Source organism: Microtus ochrogaster, chromosome 8 (assembly GCF_000317375.1).
Source record: "Microtus ochrogaster isolate Prairie Vole_2 chromosome 8, MicOch1.0, whole genome shotgun sequence".
Classification (NCBI taxonomy): domain Eukaryota; kingdom Metazoa; phylum Chordata; class Mammalia; order Rodentia; family Cricetidae; genus Microtus; species Microtus ochrogaster.
The window spans coordinates 3,987,427-4,006,418 of NC_022015.1; the positions used below are offsets into that span (position 1 = coordinate 3,987,427).

General features: G+C 47.0%; 1 protein-coding gene across 1 annotated transcript in view; it reads left to right on the forward strand.

Annotated features, from left to right (window-relative positions):
• Micalcl (MICAL C-terminal like) overlaps window positions 1-17,323 on the forward strand; it is a 50,891-nt gene extending 33,568 nt beyond the window's left edge. Inside the window, exons 9-11 of the mRNA XM_026781134.1 lie at window positions 10,839-10,941; window positions 14,546-14,619; window positions 17,075-17,323. Coding sequence (XP_026636935.1) covers window positions 10,839-10,941; window positions 14,546-14,619; window positions 17,075-17,259 — 362 coding nt within the window. The 3' untranslated portion in view covers window positions 17,260-17,323. The remainder of the gene's footprint in view (window positions 1-10,838; window positions 10,942-14,545; window positions 14,620-17,074) is intronic.
• The last annotated feature ends 1,669 nt before the right edge of the window (window positions 17,324-18,992 follow it).

The following is an 18,992-nucleotide window of genomic DNA, read 5'->3' on the forward strand; positions in this document are numbered from 1 at the left end:
GATCCGCCTGCCTCTGCCTCCTGAGTGCTGGGATTAAAGGTGTGCGCCACCACCGCCCAGCTGTGCTCCTTCTCTTATTGGGTCACCCCGTGGATTTCCTTGTGCAGAGAGTCTGCATTGGATCAGCTAGAGCAGACTCCTTTTGCTACAGCGATGACTGCTCCTGTTGCTTGAAAGAATCACGGCCTGTCTTTCCACGGCTCTTAGGGATTCTGGTGGAGTGGACTGCCCTTGTTTGGTGTGTTGCGTAATAGTACTCCCAATCAAGAAGGCGCTACTATTCAAATTTAGGACCTTCTAGTTGTAGTGGGATCTCTGGGGATGAAAAGACTGTCCCAGCAAAGGGAGTATGTCTTTCATGCTGTCACTGACGCGTTGCTGATCTGGGACACAGTGGGATCTGTGACTTACAGATGTCACAGAGCCTGTGCTGGGCCAGGGAGGTAACTCGGCTGCTAAAGTGCTCATGGTGCAGGTATGAAAACCTGAGTTTGGTCCCTAGAACTCACCAGATATTATTCACACTTGTAACCACATACCTAGGGAAATAGAGACAAACAGATCCCTGGGGAACCGCTACTAGCCAGCCAAGCCTAACTGAAAATCTCCAGGTTCAAAATCCAGGGTAAACACACCTGAGGAAAGAGGTCTTACGCTGACCTCTGGCCTACACACACGCATGCACACACACACACACACATGCACGTACATATGTACACATGCACGCACACACGCATGCACGCACATATACACACATGCACACACACGCGCATGCATGTACATATGCACACATGCACACATACGCATGCATGCACTCGCACACATCCATGCATGTACTCACACACACTCATACATGCAAGCATGCACACAAACACAAGCATGCATGCATGCATGTGCACGCGCACACACACACACACACCCCTATCCCCTCACATACACATGAACTCTGTGTTTAAATTTGCTTCCCTTCATGCGGAGTGAGTAGTGACAGGTTGTAACTCAGTAACTGGTGGGGTGCCTGTCCAGTGTGCTTCATGAGGTCGTAGGTTTGACCCCTAGTACCACAAAGCAAAACATTCAAATTTACCTGTATTGGATGGGCATAGTCTTAGGAAAATCACTCACTCAACTTCTCAGATTCTTTAGCTGCAGACCCCACAGCAGCAGGCGATTTTGAGAATTCGAGGGCCATCTACCTACATCTCTCTTACATGGAGACAGTCAACAAACACTACCCATAATCTACAAAACATTACAGTCCACACAGATTCTTTAAAGGAAATACCTCTGTGATCTTTCCTGCCAGAAACAAATTCTAGACCCCAAATGTTTAAAGCTTGTTCTGCACATCTTCCCCAGTCTCCAACAGTAAGGAGGGAGACACAATTTTGAGCCATGCCTAAAGAAATGTGGCCGGCTGCTGGTGTTGTCAAAGGTGAGTCAGGCCAGCCAAAAGATGGTTCTGTTCATTCCCTTTCTATTCTCTGTAAACTAATTACCCTGTTAGGTTTCTAGGCCTCTGATGTCCCTGTGAAGGTGACGGATGGAAGTCAGAAGGGGCTAGAGACAAGAGTCAAGACACAGAGAGCATCCTCAGAGGAAACCAAGGGGAAGCTCCGCAAGGCAGGCCATCGAAGCTAAGACGCGTGCATTTGTGCGATGGTCATACTCCTCTGCAGCTCCATAATCCATGTAGTCCCTTGAAGAGACTGCCCTGCTGCTTGGTGAATGACCGATGCTTATTGGGTTAAGTTGTATTTGAGCTGGCCTCTGCTGCTCCCTTTCAAGGGATTTAATGAGAATTATTTAATAGGTATTATTAGGATAATTAGACAATGATCACAGTTAGGCAATAATGTTGAGCTATCAAGGTTGTGAATAACCAAATTTAGAGGCAGGCCCGCAAACAAGGAGTGGGCTGCGACAGCTAGGCGAGGCCCCTCTGTAATGACTGGGACAGCCTGAAAGGCTCTTTTGTGCCTGGGAGTTATTCATTAGGCCCATTGAATTAGAGGACTGTGCAGGGGTGTGGGGTGGAGGGTGCAGACCAAGGGCCCTGACGTCTGAGTGAAATGAGCTCTTCATTGTCCTGACAACAATTCTGGCTTTCTTTTATTTTTTTTCCCAACAGTCAGAAATGAGTCCTCCCACACCCAAGCATGGGGTCCCCCCCCAATTTGTTCAGGAAAAGGAAACGAAGTGAAGCAGAGAGTTAGCCATCAACCCTAAAGGACAAACCAAGGATGTCTGTGACACACAGGGTGTCTGTGCATGTGGTGGGTATCTTGGGCAAAGGCAGAAGAGAGCCCCTGTGGTCTCCCTGTGTATCTAAGTCACCAATAGAGCAAGATACTCAGTGACCTGGACCCCCTGAGTTCCACCTCCTTGCATAAACAGCCAGACCTCCCTCTGTCAGCTACTTGGGCTTATCTAGATGAGACATCAGACAATGCTAGGGTTACATCATGGTAAATGCCAGCCAGGATCATGGTATGCCCTGGCAAGAGACTACCACACAGATTATGGTCAGGTGGGTCTGAGCTTTCTTTTCACGTCTGGAGACAGAAGAAAGCAAATGCAAAAGGAGAAAAGCTTCAAATGATGAAAGGTTTGTTCTCAGGGAAGATGGACCAGCCAGGCCCTTCCCTCATAGGCTCACTCACTGCAGCTGGCTGCCTGGAAGCCCACCTTAGGCTTCTCTCCTGTGGTGGAGTCTCGCAATTTCTCCTTCACAAGGATAGCAAAGACAATGCACTTGCTGGAGGGCGCCAGCAGAGGGCAGCAGCACACACATGAAGAGTGGTTTAATGACCTTTCAGCCCAGCCGGGGAAGAGATTGGCTGATATCCTGTGGTTTTCATCTTGCTGAGGAAACCAAGGAATAATAATTTCCTGTCTCATGTGACAGTGGGGGATTCTGGACCAAGCACAGGGATGAGCCAGGTGTTGTTGAGTGAATCTTGACATCACCAGCGTTCTGCAGTTACTGCTCCGTCAAATTTTCCCATCCGTAAAATGGATAAGCTGACAGGTCTTCCTCCAAGGGATGGTGGAGATAGATGGCAAAGGAAATGATAGGGGTGTGTGTGTGTGTGTGTGTGTGTGTGTCAGTCAGTAAAGTGCTTGCCATACTAACCTGAAGACCAGAGTTCAATCCCCACACCCTTGGTAAAAGACTAGGTACGGCAGCCCAATCCCAGTACTGGGGAGGTGGAGGCGAGAGGATCCTAGGGCTTGCTGCCCAGTCTTATCAGTGAGCCTCAAGTCCCAGTGAAAGACCCTGTCTTAAAAAAAAAAAAAAAAAAGAGGGAAAGTGGTTGAGGAAGATGCTTATGCCAACCTCTGACCTTCACAAATGCACACGCACACTCTTACAGAATAACTGAAACCATTTTAGTGAAGCACTTGATAAATAGGCCTGTCACATCTTAGACCGTCAAAAGAGATGGATTCTCTTTCTTTTTGAGTCCCCTCCTTCTACAGCCCAGTGACGGGGCCAATCTTCTCTTAGTGCTGGGCATGTGTTTATCCATTTCGTTCCTATTCACTTAGAACTCTCTTCTCCAGACAGAATCAAAGCTGCTTTCCACAGACGTGTATAGTCCATGAGTTTCACATGCTTGCCCATATGAGAATCTTGGAGGACGCCCGACTTAGTGACTCCTGCCTGTAATCCTCTCAGGTGGCTGAGGCAAGAAGATGAGAAGCTCAAGGCCAACCTGGGCTACGTGGCGGCGAGCCTGTCTCACAAAGAAGGAGGAGGAAGAGAAGAAGGAAAAAGAGAAGGAAAATAATGTCAATGTAGACTTTGAAATTTGTATTACACTGATGTATAAAAATCATGTGTGGGCAATATGGCATAGCACACAGAGGGCAACTCGCAGGAACTATTTCTCTCCTCTGCCATATGGATTTTTAGAGTCAAACTCAGGCTGTCAGGCTTGGGGCAAGTGCCATCTTACCAACTGGCCAGTTGTATTTTTGTTTTGTTTTTTTAAAGGTGTGTGTGTGTGTGTGTGTGTGTGTGTGTGTGTGTATGTGTATGTCTATGCACACACCCATGGAGGCCAAAAGGGGACATTAGAGTCCCTGGAGCTGATGTTCCAGGCAGCTGTGAGTTGCTGGGTACCACAAGTGCTCTTACCCACTGAGTCAACTCTCCAGTCCCCGGTGTAGATTCTAATTGTCACTCTCAGCACCACAGCAACTAAGTGAAGACAGTTCAACAGAGAGGCAGAGCCTGTGGCATGGAGGGTGCCCATCTGACAGCTGAGCATCATTAGGGGATGAGCTCTGGGCCGCGGATGACCTTAGCATGCTCTTCTAACGCTTTCTTCTCTGAATGGCTAAGCAGTGAGTCCGAGGTTAACCCTTGCCAGCCAGTCCATGTGGCTGGTTTCTAAGCTTCCACACAGCAGCAGAACAGGGGAGGAATGCAGACAGACCACAAAAGTGGAGGCAAAGGTGATGTCAACCCTGTATTTAAATATGATATTGTCAGAAAAGAACCGGACCCAGGGAGGGTCTCCAGGAGTCGCTCTGACCTGAAGTGACTGAAGCAAGCAGTTTGACTGGCTTTCCCCAGATCTGCAGATGCTGTTGCTGAGATTCAGTGTTTCCAAGGGAGGGGGAGGCGGCTTGAGATTCACAGCACAGTAAACAACAGGAGCAGCAACGTGGTAGCACAAGAAGTCTGTCCCCAGGTCCCAGGGTGTGACACGGTAGGTTCTGATTAGTGGTCGTGCAGTCAGTGCAGTGTGGGGTTCTGAGCACAGCCCTCTTCTAGTGGAGTCACAGGAGAGGCCCAGGCTTAAGATGCATGCATAAGCCTGCCTGCATCACACTTGGCAAAGACACACACACAGGTATGTTCACAGTCCACAGGAGATGGCATCGCTCACAGATATTGAGAACCACCTGTTACATGCCTGTTTCTGTTCCCAGCTTCGCTGTGTGTGTCCAAATATGGCCCACAGGCTACATGAGCCCAAGACAGCTAGGAGCACAGCCCAGCAAAAATCATACACTTGCTTAAAAGGCCATGAGGTTGCTTGGTCAGTCGGTTTGTAACTCACATGTGCTGCTCTCCTGTGTGAGCTTTGTAAAGAGAACATCTGTCACAATGTCAAAAGATTGGTCACTGATCTCTGCAGGCTGTATTGATAGACTAGAGGGCAACCCTCCTAAATTAATTGTTTAAAATAAAACAAGTGCTGGGCAGTGGTGGCTCATGCCTTTAATCCCAGCATTCAGGAGATAGTGGCAAGTGTATCTCTGTGAGTTCAAGGCCAGCCTGGTCTACAGAGTGAGTTCCAGGACAGCCAGGGTTACACAAAGAAACCATGTTTAGAAAAGAAAGAAAGAAAGAAAGAAAAGAAAGAAAGAAAGAAAGAAAGAAAGAAAGAAAGAAAGGAAGAAAGAAAAAGAAAGAAAGAAAGAAGGAAGGAAAGAAGGGAAAAGGAAAAAGAAATCAAGTAAGTACAGAAAAAATGGTCAGGACCGATATTCAAAAGATAAAATAACCCAATGGATATGAATCCAATTGCTTGAAAATCAGACAATGGCCAGGTGTGGTGGCACATGCCTTTAATTCCAGCACTCAAGAGTCAGAGGCAGGCAAATCTTTGTGAGTTCAAAGCTACCCTGGTCTATAAAGTGAGTTCCAGGATACTCAACGATACACAAAGAAACCCTGTCTCAACAAAAACAGAAGAAGAAGAAGAAGGAGAAGGAGAAGGAGAAGGAGAAAAGGAAGAAAAAGAAAAATTAATGAAGTGTGATTTTATAACCACCAAACTAAAAATTTAGGAAAACCTTTATAATGTTTTCATAAAAGGAGCAAAAATGATATGAAAAACCTTAATACCCATGACCCAGTGAGATATTTTTGTTAAGTTTTGCTCTGACAATCCAAATTTTGTTCCCAGGACACACATGGTGAACTCAGAGAACTGACATCCACAGATGGTCTTCTGGGCTTGAGAAGTGTGCGTACACACACACACACACACACACACACATACACACACACACGTAATAAAAAGTCAATAACTACTTAGGATTTTTTAAAAAAAACTGTCAGCAATAAAGCTTATTCCCCAAACCCTAGAGCACCCACCTCTGGGTCATCATTGTCGTGAGTAGGGAACTGTAGGAGACAGTTAACTCTAAGCTCTGGGACCTGACGCTGATAGGGACTTCAGTGACGCCAGCCAGTGTGACTGAGTCACAGGCTGATGAGAAGTCAGAGGACATGGACTGGCATGTAGCACAGCTAGTAAGGCACTTGCTGAGTATATATGAGGCCCTGAGTTCGATGCCCAGCATCCACAATAAACAAAACCAGAGAACAGAAGGAAGGACCACAGTCTTGAGGAAATGTCCCACAGATGCACGGAGAGTTCTGACACAGCCATTCTATGCCAGCAGCATCAGCGAGGGTGTCCTGTGCATTATAGCGAGAGTGTCCTGTGCGTTACCAAAATAGCAGTGAGGACGCCCCACAGATTCTAAGGAGCCAGAAACATTGTATCTAAAGAATTAGTTCTGAGCCAGACAGTAAACAAGACTGGACTTGGAAACACAACACACCAATACACAATCAGAAAAGGGGTAGCACCTGGAAAGGGAAATGCTCACAAAACCAGTGTGGCTTTACAGGACAGATTGTACATTCCTTCTGCTATTTTCCATCCAGAAAACAAAGTACTGACCGCTGGTGTGCCAGTCACCCCAGGCAGGCAAGGACGAGGGTGCACCAGGCTTGGTCACTTGACCTTGATGTGGAGAGTCATAGAATTTCAGTCAAGACTGGCATAGTTTGTTCTGTGCTTTTGAGAGCAATCTTGGGCAAAGTTGGATTATTATAAATGATGATTAACAAAGAGTTGATTTGTGTCAAGCTTTAGTTGTTTTTGTTGTTGATTGCTTGGTTACTTTTTTGAGACTGAAAGAAAAAATCCTCATGTACCGCAGACTGGCCTTGATCTCCTGATCCTCTTGTTCCCACCTTCTGAGTGCTGGGGTGCCTGCCATCCAGACACTGCGTGTTGATTTTACCATGGCAAGTGGAATCCTTCCATTGTGTCTAAGAACCACACTAAGAGTTCAGGAGCAAAGAACCTTGACAGTTGACCCCAGCAGAGGATAGGAGGAAGGGTCATAGTCAGAAGTCACCTTGCCTTCTGGCCACACCCCTCTAGCTGAAGCCTGGCTCTAGGTGAGAAGTCACAGCCCTGTGCAGGAACAGCAGCAGCTGCTGGAACAATGAAAGAAAGCTAAGAGCCTGGGTAAGCACACCACAGTCACATCTTTGTGGATGATCCGCTCATGGTGGGTCTGTCCATTGTAAGGGCGTATTAGTAAGGTGGTGGTGGTGGTGGTGGTTTCAAGTTGTTAGAACACAAAGGGTCTTTTGGTTTTGGTTTTTGCTGCCTAGCTGAGTTTTAAAGATGAATGGAAGCTAACCCGTCTGAAGGAAGGCGTGAGAAGATTGGCTGAGGAATACTGCAAGTGGCCAGTTCCCTGAAGGGTTACTATACATGGAGCGCTGGGCTGAACATTTTCCGTGTATCATTTCATTTAACATCCCCAACCAGCACTGTCTGCAGTGTCCTTGTGGAAGATGGGAAGACTAAGGCAGAGAGATAGTAGGTGACTTGACTATCACAGGCCTGATTGACCCAGAATCCTACTCTGTCCATTCTGCTATACCTACAGTGAGAGGCAGTGCTTTCTAAACTGCACAGGCTCCACGAGGGCAGAATGGGATGCGGACAGACAAACTACAGACAAATACTTCAGCGCACTGTTGTAAGTAAGAAAGCAAGATCCCCAGTATTTGATACCTTGGGAGGGCAGGTCCCCTGGTATCTTCGTTACTGTTTTGTTGCTATGATAAAGTATCTTGACAAAATACACTTAAGGGTTTGTATTTTCAGAGGGATTATATTTTCAAAGTGGCGGGGAAAGCCTGACGGTGGCAAGGAAGTGCTGGCAGGGCAAGGAAGGCATGGTGGCAGGAGCAAGCCTGTCTGGTCACAGTGCCTCTGCATTTGGGAAGCAGAGTAAAGGAAAGTGGAGCTTTGCTAGAAAGCCTCAAGGCCTGCCCCAGTGATCCACTTCCTCCAGTGAGGCTTGACCTGAAGGTTCCACAACTTCTCAAAACAGCTAGGAACCCCGTGTTCAACTATGTGAGCCTGTGAGGGACATTTTATGTTCAAACTATAACATCTGTAAACCTTTACAAGAAGCTGTATCTACAGATTCCCCCAAAGAGACTTTGTCTACTAAAGAACAGAAGGCATATATAAGACACACACACACACACACACACACACATATCAAACTGAACCAAAGCCAATAAAATCACCAATTAGTCTACTGGTAAAGGAACATTAAGTGTCTCAGTACCTCTTGTGATTGCTCCGCATGTGTTGGGGACGTCACTGTGACACATAGGCAAGTCCAAGATGAGCAAGATTTTCAGAAGGACACATAAGATGGAAGCAAGGACATATCATCCAGGATGCAAATCTAGCTAGACCATGCAGATTCCTGTAGCTGAGCGACTGAATTTGAAAAACAAAAGCAAAAGCTTCTCTACAGACAGCAAAATAGTGCTTTAAAGCTGTTTCTTTTGGACTGGGGACAAGGAAGGGGAAGCCCAGAGCTGGTGGCAGATGGTGTCGTGTTAGACGGTAAGGAGAGACGGCATTTCCAGCTCACAGCTTTTCTGTTTTCTCTATCGTGGAAAACGGTTCTTAATATAGAAACATTAAACAAACATCTAGAAGAAACTGACTCTGGATGGATGATAAAATGGAAGAGCTTTGAAAATAGTCTTTTTTAAAAAAGAATTTACTACTTTTAAATTGTGTGTGTACATATGTGTGTCTGTGTTGTGTGTAGTATTGTGGTGTGTGTGGTGTATGTGTGTTGTGTGTGTCTGTGTCTATGTTGTGTATGTTTATGTGTCTATGTATGTGTAGTGTGTGTTGCGTGTGTCTATGTGTCTGTGTATGAGTAGTATGTGTTGTGTGTGTCTATGTGTCTGTGTATGTGTAGTGTGTGTTGTGTATGTCTATGTGTCTATGTATGTGCAGTGTATGTTGTGTGTGTGTCTGTGTCTGTGTAGTGTGTGTTGTATATGTCTATGTGTCTATGTATGTGTAGTGTGTGTCTATGTGTATGTGTTGTGTGTGTCTATGTGTGTGTATATGTAGTGTGTGTTGTATGTGTCTGTGGGGAGGGTACTCCACAGAAGAAGGGTTATTAGTACATACTGCTTGCAGAAGACAGGTGTTCAGTTCTCAGCACCCGCTTCAGGCGGTTCACAACTGTTTATAGCTCCAACCACAGGGCATCCAGACTCCTGTTCTTGACGCCAGCGGCGCCCACACTCACATGTACTCACCCACTCAGAGACATTTTAAAAAAAATATATCAGTTGGGTAAAATAGTCAAGCGATTTCCCCGAAACAGAAAAAAAAAAACACAAGCTGGTATTTAATTCATTTTAGTTAATTGGTTAATTGTTAATTTTTTGAGACAGGGTCTTGCTCCATAGTCCAGACCGGCCTGGAACTTACTATGTATCCCAGGTTGGCTTTCTTTCATGGCAGTCTTCCTGCCTCAGCCTCTGGGATATCAGGTGTGCACCTCCACACTCAGCTTAACAAGATGGTGTTTAATGAGATCTATGCAGTCTTGAACTGGCTTAAGGAAAGGGCTCACTACCTAAACAAAGCATGGAGCACCGTTGCACCCTCGCTGTAGCGGGAAGCCAGAGGTCTTCTGTGAGCGAAGATGGAGTTAATGACGTCTGTAAACCCAGATCACAGGAAACAGGTGTGAGGGTCCCCCCACCTTCTCTGTATTTCCAGAGGGTTTCTCTGTTGTGATTTGAGTCATTCTGATCACAAAGATTATCAGACACTACCATTCAATAGATACACTGAACTCTCTCCAAATTTCTTGAGATACATAACATAGACATCACTCTAGCCCTGACTTTGTATAAACCAAATGAACAAAACACTTTTTGAAATCTTGAATTAGAGGTTGAAGAAGGGGCTCGGTGGTTAAGAGTAGTGACTGCTCTTCCAGAGGACCCAGGTTTGAGCCCCAGCACCCCATGACACTCACCACTGCCTGTAATACCAGTTCCTGGGGAAACTATTGTCCTCTTCTGACTTCTGTGGGCACCAGGCGTACACGTGGTGCACAGTTAAGCCTCTGTTTAATAAAGGGGCGTATCTATGCTGTAAGAATGTAGGAATACAAATTTGTCTCCCGTGAGACTCAATTCTAACTGTAGCTTTTTTCACCGTTTGGATTTTCCTCAGCGGGGAAAGAAAATCAAAATGCCAATCACCTGTCTGTGATCCATTGTGGTGTGAGCAACCCTGGCTTGGGCAGGGACAGGACACCACCTGGGTCCTCTGTGTGAGTCTGATTTCCAGGGGGGTGATAGGGTGAGGAAAGGCAGGCAGCTATGACTTCGCTGATGCAGAAACGTCCGTTAATTTTATGAACACAAAAGTAGGCAGAGATGAGTCCTTTGTAGTAGAAGTAGTAGGACATCAGTCATCACAGGCATGTGACCTTGGAACTGAAGTAGTCAGGTCCTCCGTGCCCAGGAGGACTCCCCCTGAGCAGGCAGGCACAGGTGGGTTTCATTTGTGCTGCTCATGACCTTGAGGCCTCCACAGGGTGCCGGGAGCTGCTTCCTGCCGGGCCCTGCTTGCCACAAACATGGCCCGCTAAAGTGGCTCGGAAGCAGTTTGATCATGGGACGAGAAATGCCAATCTAACCCATTTGCCGTTGATTTCTTAAGCAGATTCAGGGACACAGGACGAAGCCCAGCTTTTGCAGGAATGGTTTAAGCTGGTTCTGGAGAAGAATAAATTAATGCGCTATGAGTCGGAGCTACTGATCATGTAAGTAAGACAACACGGATAACAGTGAGTGCTAACAGCCGGGTAGCTGGGCGCCGGTGGCTCACCGTCCTTGGCTGGAGTCCAGGGGTTTTTCTTCTTCGTGCATACGGAACAGTGATTGAGGCAAATTGGTATTTTGTGTCTTGCATATCATGCTGGCATTAGTGGAAAGAGTCTTTAGTGTCCTCTCTCTCTTCCGAGTTCAGTGGCTAAAACAGATTTCAGTAGCAGGTCAGGAGCAAGACGGCAGCTGGACCGTTCCTGGCCCCCAGTAACAAACCATCAGTGGGGATGCTATCCTTGGCCTATGTGTGAGCCATGAGAAATCTGCCTGACCACTTCCTGGTGGCTTTAACAAAAGAAGGGCTGAACACTGGCTGTCTGGGATCTGTCTTCTTGGAGAAAGGGCTGGTAGCCTGGTCAGATGGTCAGAATGAAGACTTATGGTTCACCACCCGATCCTGAAACAAAGGATGCTGCCAGTAGTCTGGAGAGAGAAAATGGCCTTGAGAATAAACCACTGAGTTCCAGAGTTAGGTTGGGAGTTTTCATTTATGTTGTTGGTTTCGTTTTCACTTCAACCCTGAGTGGTCATCTGGGGAGCTTTGAGAGGGGGGTCCACTCTTTCCTGCCAGGTTCTGAACCAGGTGAGAAATAGGTAAACCCTCCAAATATTACCTTTATTATTAGTAGTGACTAATGACGGAGGCTGAGAACCCGGGCCAGCTCACTAACTAGTTTCTTAGGCTTCTCACAGCAGCAGGAACATTTCCCTTAGTCTGGAAGACGGAAGTCCACGTGAAGGGGTGGTCCCCTTAGTCTGGAAGCCGGAAGTCCACATGAAGGGGCTGAGGGAGCCACTTTCTCCCAGATCCTTGCACAGGGACTCCTTCCTTGCCTCTTCCACTTCTTGTGGAAGTTCTTTGGGGGCAGCCGTGTCACACAACCTTCTCTGTGTGTCTGTGTCTTCTTGTCTGTCTCTTCGAAAGTCTTCTCACTGGGCTGAGGGCTCACTGATATAATCTGGAATGTAGCCATTCTCAAGGTCCCTAACCACGTCTGAAAGACCCCTTTTAAAGCAACATCCTATTCACTATTCCCAGGGCTTAGGATGTGGAGATGTCTTTCTTATTCAACCTTCTACACTAGCCAAATCTCAGAAATGGATATAGCTACCTCATGAAAAAAGGAAGAGGACCTACTTGATTTTTAGGGGAAAGGTTTTATCCTAGACCCCTGGGTCTCAAGGTCAATGAGGGGGTGATCCCCAGAGACTATTTAGCAAAGGCCAGGGAGATGTGCTTGATTGTCACACTTGGGGCTGTGACCAAAGGCTACTGAATACAGGCCAAGGATGCTGCTAAGCTTTCTTCCTGTAGTTCACAGGGCAGCTCCTCCTGCCACTTACATGGAGTCAGCAGCCTAAGAGGGCAGCACTGTGAAATCTTACCAAAGCACGTAGCAAAGCCTAGGGAGCCTGAGAACACATGCTTGCCAGAGATAGACCGAGCCTGGGAGAGAAGAAGTGAGGTGAACATGCCCTATCTATCTCTCTAAAATCTACCTGAGAGTGGGGATAGGAGGGGCTGAAGGAGGGGGCCAGGAGTTACAGTCACTACTCACTACCCCCTGGAAGGGAGTGCCAGGCACAGGGAAATCTAGCAATCATTTGAATATCTGTCCATATCTGCCTCATATGCAGCTGTACTGTCTGCATTGGAGTTAAGTCTGACTTGTAGTCCTTCCAACAGAAATTTATCAAGAACATCTTCTCTGCACTGGGAACTCAGCTGGTTTCTATAAAAACAGGCTGTAGCCAGGCACGTTGGGTGGTGCAAGCCTAGAACCTCAGCCCTTTGGAGGTTGGGGACGGGCGGGGCAGAGAAGTGAATGCATGACAAGAAGAGTTCTGTGAAGGATACAAGAGTCTGTCTTGGGGAGGAGGGAGGCGAACTGGGGCTGCAGCCAAGCCATCAGCTTCACCAGAGAGAGCTCTGGCCAAGGACTTTCTCCTCTGTAAGAGGTCAAAGAGGACAACCGGGGTGTGTGCACTGGACAGAGGCATGTTTGAAGGGTAGGGCTTGGTTGGAGGAAGACCGGTGTGAGCAAGGAAAGATGTCTTAGATTGGCATGTCAGGTCAGACCCCTCAGGAAGCAAAGTTAAGGCAGAATGAGTGATGCGTGAGATTCCTTGAGGAGGACTCCTGTGAAGGACAAAGAGAAAGGAGACAGGATAGTGGGAGTCTCGGGCCCTACTGCAGTTCGGAGTCCTGTAAAAAACGGAGGGAGGGAGGGAGAGAGGGAGGGAGACTTGGGCTGGAGGAGTTCTGCTTGTGAATAGCTCTGAGACCCAGCCAAGGCAGAGGAGCATCGGAATAGAGAGCCCATCAGAGAGCTCCGTGTTTGGAAGGACTTGCCAGTTCTCACACCACTGTGATGCTTAGCCCATGGCTGGGAGTCACCCAGGAATAACAGGTCTTCAATGAGACATTGAAGCTGATTCTACAGCAGCCTCTTTGTTGCTAAGCTTCTCCCAGAGAGTTTCCTCTGAGATCTGAGCTACCACCATCTCCGAGCTCCGAGCAGAGGACCCAGGTGTCAGTAGTAAGACAGGACTTTAGCTGAAGCAGCTTTAGAAGGAAAAGCAGTAGCAGGTCTGGGGATGTAGTTCAGCTGGTAGAATGCTTGTCTAGCATTCGGAAAGCCCCGGGTTCAAATCCCAGCACCACCGGGTTAATGGCACACATCTGTAATACCAACATTGTATGTAGGGGCAGAGGGGGTGGCAGGAAGTGCAGAAGTTCAAGGTGACATAGCAAGTCTGAGGCCAGCCTGCACTACAGGAAACCCCATCTCAAAAACAAAGGAGCAAAATAAATACGGAAACTACTAGCAACAACACTGTCACGGGTACGCGTGCAACCACAGGTCAGATCTGGAAGAGCAAGTCCCAAGAGGAGGAATGGAGGGACCCATTCCCAACTGTCAGTCTCTCTGTGGCCCCAGGGAACAGTGTCCCTAAGCCCCTCTCCTGTCTCACTCTCCGGGTCTATGGGGTGCATTGCTGTGGACCCTTCAACCCCATGGGGGCCACTCAGTGCTTTTCCCCCTTACAGTCTTTTCTTAAGGATCCTGTGACTCTAACTACCACCTCTTGACATCACATCTGTCTAGGTCCTCATTTCTCTGCTGAGTGGCATTTGGGAGTCCCCCAAACAATGCATGGGCCAGCATCTGGGGAGCTACAAGGGAGGAATGCCTGAGACATCCCCAGGCTCTGAAAAGTCAAGTCCCTAGCTGGCTGTCAAAGAGGACTCAGCTCCACTTCCTGCTCTGCTGGTCCCCCAGAGCAAACCTCAAGGAACAGTTTGGTGGCCTTCAACATGACCCCCTCCAGCCATTTTATCTTCCTCAGATCCAGCAATCTCAGTCGTCTTTCTAGGCACCTCTAGTGGCCCCAGCAGTAGCAACACCGTCTGTTTAGAGATATTAGAATAGTCCAGTTTTAATGGGAAAAAGCCTGTGCTGGCCACTGTTTGTGGCTACCTCCATTGATGCTTCTACAAACTCCCTATTAATGGCGGGGACATTTTCTTGTCCTCAGGGCCCAGGAGCTAGAACTAGAAGATCACCAAAGGAGACTGGAGCAGAAGCTACGACAGAAGATGCTCAAGGATGGTGAGTGTGGCACAGGTGTGGGCCCTGCTGAAGACACGCCCACCCCAGGACCTTTGAGCAAAGCATGCTATAGACTGGTGGAGAGCCCATCCCGCCTTGCACAGCCACCAGTCTGAGAGCCAGAGCACAAAGCCAGCCTGTTCCTTGACCACCTCTGAAGCCCAGCAGGTCTCTGGCTGGTGTCATTTACTTGTGAGAGCCATATTTCCATAATCCTGTGTGTTGATAAAAATAAAGCAACTTATTTTAATTTTTAAATGTATGCTTGGTAAGGTGGAGTCTTGTGTAGCCCAAACTGACCTTGAACACCCAGGCTTCCTGCCTCTATATATTTGTTACTTTTCTCATGGCTATAACCAAACACCTGAAGAGGTTTATTTTGTCTCACAATTTGAGGGGACACTGTCCACCATGCCTGGAAGGCATGGCCACTGGTGGGTCTGTGGTGGGAGGAGCATGCAGCACCTGTCTGCTCTTAATTAAGTAGGACGCAGAGATAGGATAGAAAGCAGAGCAAGACTATAACCATCCCCTCCCCGACAATGATCCAGTTCCTCCAGTGAGGTCCCACCCCCCAAAAGATCAGAAAAGCTTCCAAAGCAATGCCACCATATAGGAACCAAGTGTTGAAACACATGAGCTGGTGGGGGAGATTTTCCTACTAAAACTATACTGCTCAGCCTCTTACCTACTGGGGTCCCCTGCATATACCACCATGCCCAGCAAGCACCATGGTATCCATGTATTTACTTAGGCTTGGCAGATGACAAAGACCAGCCTCTCCCCACTGGGAGTTTGTGATCTCAGTGGGAGAGCGGTAGCCAGATCCGTCATTACAGTACATGAGGACCGTAGAAGTCGTCAGTGGGGGGGGGATAACAGAGAAGCCAGGCCTGGGAATAAGAATATTCCCTGCTGCCTTGGCTGGGACTATGACAGGGCATTGTGCATGAGACAATTGTCCCGCCAGTACTTAGGAATTCATTGACTCCAGCCTTAAGAGCATCTTTCTGAGGTGTGCCTGTGGGTTTGTGGGCCTGCTCTATGATGACTTCCTTACACTGACATCTTACAGGTCTAGATCTCACAGAACTCACATTGTCCCAGCCTTACTGAGTTGCCTGGTACTGGGAAAGCACACCACATACTAGCCACCGGCAGTTTTGGTTAAGTATTTTATCCATGTCTTAAGATTTGAAAAACCGAGTCACAGTGAACAGAAATAATCTCTTAAGGTGAGAGCAGCTGGGCTCCAATTTAGCAGGAGACCACAAACTCATCTCCCACCCATGGAAGGGATTTGTAGCCCCCCCCCCCCAAATTGAAACTCTCCCTCTGAAGTTGGCCTTAAATTGCAGCCTTCCTCAGCCTCCCAAGTACTGGGACTACAGGCAAGCACCAACATACCCAGCTCAGACTGTATTTCTTTTTTAAACTACACTTTAACTTATCTGTGTGTGGGGGTCAGAGGACAGTTTGTGGAAGCTGGTTCTCTCCTTCCACTGTTTGGGTCCTAGGAATTGAGTTCAGGTCGTTAGATAAAGGTGCTTGCTATCAAGTCTATCTGCTGAGCCATTTCTGTTTCTAAGAAACCCTATAGGGTGGCACTATATAGCACTATTAAGAAAGGTGTACAAGGAAGTCATAATGGTGCATGCCTGTAATCCCAGCAGCAAAGAACAAGAGGGACCTTAACTAGAACAATGTGGAACCCAAGAACCAACTCCTGAAAGTTGTCCTTAGGTCTCTGCGCACATGCCATAGTGGTGCCTGCCTCTAATCCCTGTACTTTGGAGGTAGAGGCAGGAGCATCAGGAGTTCAAGACCAGTCTCAGCTATATAAAAGTTTGAGACCCTCCAGGGATAGAGGAGATGGCACACACACACACACACACACACACACACACACACGTAATGTTTAAAACAAAACAAAAGGTACAGTTTATTATTATATACAAATGGCAGAAGAGTTTTCTCATTGACATAGGAGCCCCTGATGCAGGCAGTTTGATTTGATGTGGCTCAGCTGTGCCTAGGAAAGCAGCCTTCTCCTGTTTGGTGTCTTCCTTAGAGGCGAAGGAGGGTTAAGGCTTGACAGGGTGTTGCTGCATTAAATTCTCTTTCTCTCAAGTGCCCCTACACACTCATATACACAAACATGCACATGCAAACATATGCATGAACACACATGCACAAACACACATGGGCACTCTGTGCGCACACACAGGCACATGCACATGAACACACACATGCACACATGTGAAATTTAAGCTGACTACGGCACAAAGTACCCACGTTTCTCCTCTGCGGCTTTAAGGGCAGCTCCTTGGTGTTAAATTCACTTCCTTGTATAGGATATAACAAGCCCAGAACAATCGTGAACTCCCACGCTAAGAATTCTCCTGGCCCCAGTCTTACCCGAGGGCTGATTTTTTTTTCTTCTGCTTTTCTTTAGAGGGCCAGAAAGACGAGAATGATCAAAAGGAGGAGCAAGAAATATTCAAGCAGATGATTCAGGTGATTGAGCAAAGAAACAAGCTTGTGGATTCTCTGGAGGAACAGCGTGTCAAGGAAAGAACCCAAGACCAACACTTTGAAAACTTCGTTTTCTCCAGAGGCTGTCAACTCAGCAGGACTTAGGTGTCCCTCCCCCACTGAAGCCAGAGAACCAAGAGCGCCACCCTTTCTTACCCAGGCACTGAATTTAGAAAGGAAGAAAGGAAATTAAATGCCTCTCATATGAGTTCCGTGTGGTAGTTCATATTTGTAATCTCTGCTGAAGAAAGCTGAGGCAGGAGGTTTGCTGTGAGTTCCAGGCTAGCCTGCATTATACAGGGAGATCCTGTCTCAAAAGACAAGCATCTTTTTATAGGTCTTATAGCTGTTTTGGCTTCCCAAGGTTTTTTCCAAGTCTTTAATGACCAAGTGACAAAGGCCCTTGAGCTCGGCAGTGCACATGAGCCAGTCCTGAGAGTGGAGGCGATCTTGGCAGACGGCCAGCATTGTTTGCTCCCTGGAAAGTCACACAGGCTTGACCTCCCCACTGCCTTTGTCATTTTCTTTTATAATTCATTGAGTTACATGTTTTAAGACTTTTAAGAAATGCCTTTTCATTAATACGCCCATATTTGTCTTTTTCTCACGGCTGACCAGTTTCCAAATGTCAGGACACAGCAGCGGCAGTTTAAAGATTAGCGTAATATTTAAATTGTGTTTCCAGAGAAAGCAGAGAAACCCTGAGATTACTGATTAAATAAAGCCAATAACTCATATAGCAGGTGTTAATTCAATCCAGGGTGAATTTAATTTACCAGGTATATTTATAAGCCTTAATATAATATACATAAGCAATGAGAGTTGAACAAAACATTTGAGCCTTAATTTAATTTTTTTTGACAATGGAAAAAGGAAATAAAACTTTAAGTCTGTGCCAGCAAGATCCTTGGTTTTCACCAAATCCGCTACCATAAGAAGCCTGTTGTTCCCAAAATGCTCTACTTCTAGCCCTGGATCATCACAAGTGCTTCTAGGAAATGAATGGTTTTAAAGTGCTTTCTGAGGGAGCTTTGGTGATGGCAGAAAGGGAAGCTTTTATTTGTTGGCAAAACACCGGTGAGCTGGCATTGCTACTGGAAAACACACTGTGGTCCCAGGGCACCCAGTTTTACCATGGTTGTCTGTGGTCCTATTAAGTGCATAACCTCTTTAAGACAAAAACAACAACAACAACAACAACAACAAAAAAAACCACACTTCTGACTTCCCGGTAGAACTGAAGGCAGTGTGTCCCCATCAATCTAACTCCAAACTGAGTCAGGAGCATGTGTATGCGTGCGTGGCATGAGTGTGTGCATGTGTACGTGTGTATGCGTGTGTGTTTGTGTGTGAGACATTTTAAATCTGCAAAAAATAAAATGTTTGTGGATCGAGTGGCCATTACTGAGCTGCTGGGCTTCCTTACGTATTTGGACAGTGCGGACAAGGAGGAGAGAAGACAAGATTTAGAATGGTGCTATGTTTGTCATAGAAGAGTGGATTGTTCTCCTTTGCTGGAATTCTTAAAAGCTTTAGCTGCTAGTGATGAGAGAGACTAAAGGACTCTTCAGTGTATACCTGGCCACTCATATCCATGAGTATTTAAATGTTTCACCAGACTCGGGTGCTTTGTAGCTGCTGACTGTAACTGGTGGCCGGATTTTTCTCAGTCTAAGCTGACTCATTAATTACTTCCATCTGAGGTGTTGTCTGTGTGGTCCAACCTGGCTGGGGGTAAGCCAGATCTAGATGCATATAGTTGGCCCCAGTCCGCCAGTACAACCCTCTATGGCACGCTAAAGATCAACAGTTGTCTTTACTCCCTTCTCTTCCTTTTT